Consider the following 6,763-nt stretch of genomic DNA (forward strand, 5'->3'; position numbering starts at 1 on the left):
ATAAATTTATTAAAAAAAAAAAAAGAACTATCAATATACATAATGACATGGGTGAATCTTTAAGGTCTTAGGCTGAGCAAAAGAAGCCAGGCAAAAAAAAAATAAAGATTATATACTGTATGATGCCATTTATGTAAAATTCTAGAAAATGCAAACTAATATACAGGGACAGCAAATCAGTGCCTTGTTATGGTGTGGGGGTGTGGTGCAAGAAGGGGCAGGAGACAGGGATTAGGAGGAAACTTTTGGGGGTGATACATGTGTTCATCAATTCAATTACGGTGATGGTTTCACTGGGATATACTAGTGTCAAAACTGATCAAATTATATTCTTTAAACATGTGCTGTTTACTGTATGTCAATTATACCTCAAGAAAGCTATTAAGTAAACAAACACTTAACATAATGTCTAATGTTTGAAGTAGAGGTTTGCTCGGTTTGTCTTCCATTCTGGCTTAAACTGCTTCTGACAGTTTCTGAACCTGAATTCAAAGTGAAGTTTGTTGTTATGTGATAGTGTGTAATCTTGTACTGTCTTATGTGGTTGGCTAATTGATTCATAAACATGATTTAGTTTCTCCCACTAAACTGAAAAATCCTCAAGGTCAGGCCTCATATCTTACACTTTTCTGTATCCTCCTGCAGTGTCCAGCACAGTGACAGACAGAAAAGTTTAACAAATACCTTTTGATTAACCTCAAGTGTCTTTTGTGCTCCTTGAAAAATCAGGGGGGCGGGGAGTCAAGACAGAAAATGAAGTATGATTTTTCTCTATTTTTATTCTTTTACTTATCTGGAATATAGTATAGAGGACATAGGGAGAAAAACCATAACACAAAGTGACCTCAAGGCCCCAACACTTTCTTTGTGCTATAACACTCAGATATAAATACAGGTTTGCCTGTTGCTGGGTTACATCAGAGAGCTGTGGGTTGAAGGCTGATGAAGATATACCAAGATGAAAGGATTTCCAGACGGCAATTCAGTTTGATTTCATTCCTCACCCTCTTCGTTTTGACCAATAAGGAGGTAATGACAAGACAAGGAAAGAGAACTCAAAGAGTGCTTGATAATAACAAACATCCTTAATGAGCAGCATGTTCCAGTTGTCACTATAATCACTTTTCTCTCCGTATCCCCCAAAAGAGTGGCAGTAGAGTCTCTGCTTGCTGAAAAGTGAAAGAGATGGAAACTGAACTACCATGAGAAACTGGGAGATCTGCCTATCACGGAAAAGGGCCAACGTCATTCACTATAGTGGCCGGTGGGTAAAGTGTATTATCTTTGATTTCCGCCGTGGGAATTCTCTACTACCTGTAGAAATACGTCTGTTGTAGGAAATGATATTGCCCTGGCTTTGATTTTTGTAGATCATGTAGGCATAGATGATGACAAAGTACATCCAGAAACAGTGCACCAATATACGGGACACCAAACCAAACCAGCGCATGATTCTGACCTCTCCAATGTTAGAATCATCATTGGTAAGTGTTTGTACTACAATGTTTACAGTTTCATAGAAAAAGATCCAGATGATGTAGATCACCAGGCCCTTGTACATATGAGCATATACTGAGTATAGGAGCAAGAAGCAGATGATGATGGTGATGAAAGATAGGAAGAAGACGATAGTCAAACTCCAGCAGATCATGAACTGTTTTATCAGGATACTTGTACTCTTGGTCTGTGCGGTAAGCTCAGTGCAATTGCTTCTCCTTAAGTACTTCTGTTCGAAGATGAGGTACAAGTCGATGGCCATGATGGTAAAGACCCCTGATAACACGGAGCCCATTTTGGCGGTCATCCCACACCAGTGCTGCCGTCTCATGCTGAGACCTCCTGTGAAGACAAATAATATGGGGGAGAATTCTGATTCCTGCCAATGTGGTAAATTACCAGGGTTTCTGCCTCCTTCCCCAAATTCACTTGGAGAAACAATAGAGAGAAATATGGAAACCAGACAATAACAGCTTTGAGAAAGACAGAAGACTGTTTAAAATTAATTGGGAGTGTGAATGGGGAGGAGGGAGATGCAGTCTGGGGCTTGGTGGCAGTGAGCAGATAAATTGGAGAAGTGGTTCTCAATGCCGGCTTCACGTTACAGTCACTGAAAGTCACCACCCCACACCAATTAGAACATTCTCTGGGTAGGACCCAGAGATCAGTCTTTTTAAAAACCTCCCTGTGATTTTCATATGTAGGCAGTATTGAAAAACACTGAATAGAAAAAGTTAGTTTACGGTGTTTTTTTTTTAATTTATTTATTTATTTCTGGCTGTGTTGGGTCTTCGTTTCTGTGCGAGGGCTTTCTCTAGTTGCGGCAAGCAGGGGCCACTCTTCATCGCGGAGTTTACGTATTTTTAAAATTTATTTATTTATTTTTGGCTGCAGGCTTTTCTAGTTGAGGCACGTGGGCTTAGTTGCAGTATGTGGGATCTTAGTTCCCAGACCTGGGCCCCCTGCATTGGGAGTGTGGAGTCTTAACCACTGGACTGCCAGGGAAGTCCCAGAAAAAGTTAGTTTAAATTATGCTCTTATCTCTTCCAGCATTGCTTTGGGCAACCATTGCTGCCCCCTGATGGGGAAAATTGGCCGCATCATCCAGACATTGAGTGCAGGTATCTCAGGAAAAATATCAGGGTAGCGCAATAGCCCTGCTGGCGTGAGTTGATGAAAACAATTAGGCTTTGAGCAATCACTCCTCCACTACATACCAAAACTTAAGGAATACAATGAAAGGCGTACTTTAAGGGAAATTTAGAAACTTAGAATAGAAGAGCCTTATCATGGAAAAAGAAAAGGCAATAATGAACTAAGCATTCAACCCAAGAAGTAAGGGGGAAAAAAAAAACAACCAACGGTAAGAACAAAAAAAAAAAAAAAAAAAAGGAGGGAGAAAATAAATAAAAGAACAGAAATCAATAAAAAGGAAGAAAAGATAAAGCAGAGGGACTTCTGATTGCTAAGGTTATTGGGGCCAACTTGCTGCCAAAAAAAAAAAAAACGCAACTAAAAACTGCTGTATAAAATAGTTTTAAAATATTCTTGAAAGCACAGAAGAGCTGACAAGATAGGAGGTAGGAGACCAAAGACTATAGGAATTCAGGAATTGGGACAGGTAAGCAAACATGAAAGATAAATTTGCTCTGAGGGTATTTGCCAATCTGGGCAAACTTGAATTTCATTATGAGAACTCTGTAGGGTAAGGAGGAATGAAATTAAAGCTCAGGGTCCACCAAGGTGTGGAGTCTATTTTTTTTTAATTTATTAATCTCTAGTTGCAGTGAGCGGGGGCCACTCTTCGTTGCGGTGCGCAGGCTTCTCACTGCGGTGGCTTCCCTTGTTGCGGAGCACGGGCTCTAGTTGCGTGGGCTACAGTAGTTGTGGCCCATGGGCTTAGCTGCTCCGCGGCATGTGGGATCTTCCCGGACCAGGGATCGAACCCATGTTCCCTGCATTGGCAGGCAGATTCCCAACCACTGCGCCACCAGGGAAGTCCTGGTGGGGAGTCTGTTAGAAGGCCTTCCCTGTATTAGTCATGGCCCCAAAGGTCTATGATTAGAGTAAAGGGGAATCGGAAGTAAACTTGCCCCCACATCTTGTCCCAAGAGACTCCAAGGAAAGTGAACTTAGTACTACACTGAACATATGCGGGGGGGGGGGGGGGGGCGGGGGGAACTCTCCTTGAGACACTGTAACCATAACTAACCTTTTTATAGATTTGTAGCCCAAATTACATGAAGTATTCAAGAAAACTTTTAAGTCATAAATCTAGTTTAAGGTAGTCCTAAACTGAAGTGTCTCTAAGTGCCTGGCAGAAGCAAACTCAGACCCTCTCTGGAAGGATGCATCTTTGTGCTGGTCCTCAAAGTATCACCATCAGTAATTTTTCAGGGACAATGACTAGTACGTAGTGAAAAATAACTGAGCATACAAGGAACAAGGCACTGTGAGAACCAGCAGAAATAACAGAACTGCAAAAATACCACATTATTAAACAATTATGATTAGGACATTTTTTTGAATTATTTAAAATTTTTATTTTATTTTTAATGTTGGTAAAATACACGTAACATGAAACCTACCATCTTAACCATTTTAAAGTATAAATATTTTATACTTACAATAGTCTTCCTAGTGGCTAACAATGAGGACATTAGAATTAGAGAAGTTAATTTATTTTGCCTAAAGCTGTACATCTGGTCAGTAGCAAAATCAGGATTTGAACTCATACCTGCCTGGCTCTAAAACCAGTCTTAATACTCAACCCACTTGTGCCTTATCTGCCTCAGAGATTTGTGAGCGCAGAGAGCTCAGAGACTCTATTTATCCCACAGCTCCTAACAGAGGGCCTTGACTAGAAAAGAGCCTTGATTAGAGCAGACCCTTTACTAGCTTCCTTCTGCTTATTCTTTTTTTTTTAAAATATTTATTTATTTATTTGGCTGCGTTGGGTCTTTGTCGCTGCATGCAGGCTTTCTCTAGTTGTGGCGAGTGGGGGCTACTCTTCGTTGCGGTGCGCAGGCTTCTCATTGCAGTGGCTTCTCTTGTTGCAGAGCACAGGCTCTAGGTGCATGGGCTTCAGTAGCTGTGGCACACAGACTCAGTAGTTGTGGCTCGTGGGCTCTAGAGCACAGGCTCAGCAGTTGTGGTGCACAGGCCTAGTTGCTCCGCAGCATGTGGGATCTTCCCGGACCAGGGCTCGAACCCGTGTCCCCCGCGTTGGCAGGCAGATTTCCAACCACTGCTCCACCAGGGAAGTCCCTCCTTCTGCTTATTCTTAAATGTTAGTCTTCTTCAGTGCACAAACCAAGACACTCTTCTTACTTTATACTCTCTTCCTAGGTAACGTCACTTATTCCCGTGGTTCAGTTGCCATCTACACACTGATGACTCCCAAATCCAGTCCAGTCTTCTACTTGGAGATCCAAACCTGCACACTAAACTCTTCTGCCTCCATTTGGGAACTCTCTTTGGACTGCTCAAGCTCAATATGTTCCAAACTGAGCTTACAATTTCTCCCACCCCACCCTCACCTGCTGCTACGACAGTGTTTCTTATTTCAGTAAATATCAGCGTCCACCTGCCCATTTCCCCATGTACCTGCCTTTCTCTCATCCCCTACATTCAAAAACACTAAGTTCCATCTACCCTCCCTCCCATGTATCTCTCGAATCAGTCATTGTTTTTCCCGTCTCCACTGCCACCACCATAGTCCAATCACCACCATGTCTCCTCTGTGATTAACACTACTTATGCGGTTGTAGTCTTGATATAATCATGCATGGTGACCCAGCCATGTTGGGAGTTTGGGAGGAAAGGCAGTGCGTATGTGTGTATGGGATAAGAAGTCCTCACTATCATGATGGGAAGTCAATAGATAATGTCTAAAAATGATTAATCAAGAAATAGCTGTATAAGTATATAATTTAGAGATAAAGAGGTACATAGGAGGGGAAATAGAAGAATTGATGTGGTTGCCTGTGGGAAGTATGACTAGGGGTGAGGGGAGTACAGAGGACTGAAGTTTTTATTATAAGCCTTTAAGTATTATTACTACACGTATATAATTTAATAAAAATAAATTTGAAAATATAGTTGTTCCATGAATTCTTAATAAATCCAGATCATTAAATAAATCCCACTGGCTCCCTTTTGGCTGGTGTAACTTTAATACAATATGTTCGTAGCCCCAGAAATGGTTTGCTGGCCTCGTGGAAGCAAGGTTTGCTGGATATCTTTGTTGTAGTCTGAACCAAGAGCTAAAAATGTTACCATGCAAAGTAGTTGTTGATAGTGCAAAGTCTTTTCTATTTTTAAATTTTATTTATTTATTTATTTATTTTTGGCTGTGTTGGGTTTTCGCTGCTGCACGTGAGCTTTCTCTAGTTGCAGCAAGAGGGGGCTACACTTTGTTGAAGTGCGCGGGCTTCTCATTGCGGTGGCTTCTCTTGCTGCGGAGCACGGGCTGTAGGCGCACGTGCTTCAGTAGTTGCGGCACGTGGGCTCCGTAGTTGTGGCGCACGGGCTTAGTTGCTCTGAGACATGTGGGATCTTCCCGGACCAGGGCTTGAGCCCGTGTCCCCTGCACTGGCAGGCAGATTCTTAACCACTGCACCACCAGGGAAGTCCGTCTTTTCTGTTTATTTATGAAATTTTCTGAAAATGATACATCATTTCAACTACTACACAGCTAGAAGAGATTCTGATTCCATCTTTGAATAGTTACAACATTTTAAATGGTTTTTAAGTTAAAGATATCTCTACGTAGATTTTTAAATAAACTATACTAGAAAAATAAAAAAATTAATATAACAGAATATTGTAAAAGAAAGTTGATTTTTATCCTTCCACTTCACTTTAACATCATCCTTTTTGAACTCAATAGAAGTGTGTAATGTTTATTTTTAAATATTCTGTTTTTTGGGACTTCCCTGGTGGTCCAGTGGTTAAGAATCCACCTTCCAATGCAGGGGACACGGGTTCAATCCATAGTCAGGGAACTAAGAACCCACGTGCCGCGGGGCAGCTAAGCCCGAGTGCCTCAACTACTGAGCCTGCGCACCACAACTAGATAGCCCGCATGCCACAGCTACTGAGCCTGCGAACTCTGGAGCCCATGCGCCACGACTAGAGAAGCCTGCACGCCACAACAAAGAAGAACCGGTGCCCCACGACGAAGACCCAGAGCAGCCAGAAAAAAAAAATTCTGTTCTTTAGGCCCTGAAGTAAGCTTTTATCTTACTTGGGCAGGTCTCATTTG

General features: G+C 41.8%; 1 protein-coding gene across 1 annotated transcript; it reads right to left on the reverse strand.

Annotated features, from left to right (window-relative positions):
• Positions 1–1,252: 1,252 nt before the first annotated feature.
• On the reverse strand, positions 1,253–1,852 carry TMEM217 (transmembrane protein 217). Its single transcript, XM_068559037.1, has one exon. It carries the CDS (start codon positions 1,826–1,828, stop codon positions 1,253–1,255), a length of 576 nt encoding a protein of 191 aa, XP_068415138.1. The 5' UTR covers positions 1,829–1,852.
• Between the last annotated feature and the right edge of the window lie 4,911 nt (positions 1,853–6,763).

Source organism: Eschrichtius robustus, chromosome 12 (assembly GCF_028021215.1).
Source record: "Eschrichtius robustus isolate mEscRob2 chromosome 12, mEscRob2.pri, whole genome shotgun sequence".
Lineage (NCBI taxonomy): Eukaryota > Metazoa > Chordata > Mammalia > Artiodactyla > Eschrichtiidae > Eschrichtius > Eschrichtius robustus.

Excerpts from the sequence above, each read along its gene's own strand:
- TMEM217 (XM_068559037.1), bottom strand. The coding sequence starts at position 1,828 with ATGAGACGGCAGCACTGGTGTGGGATGACCGCCAAAATGGGCTCCGTG.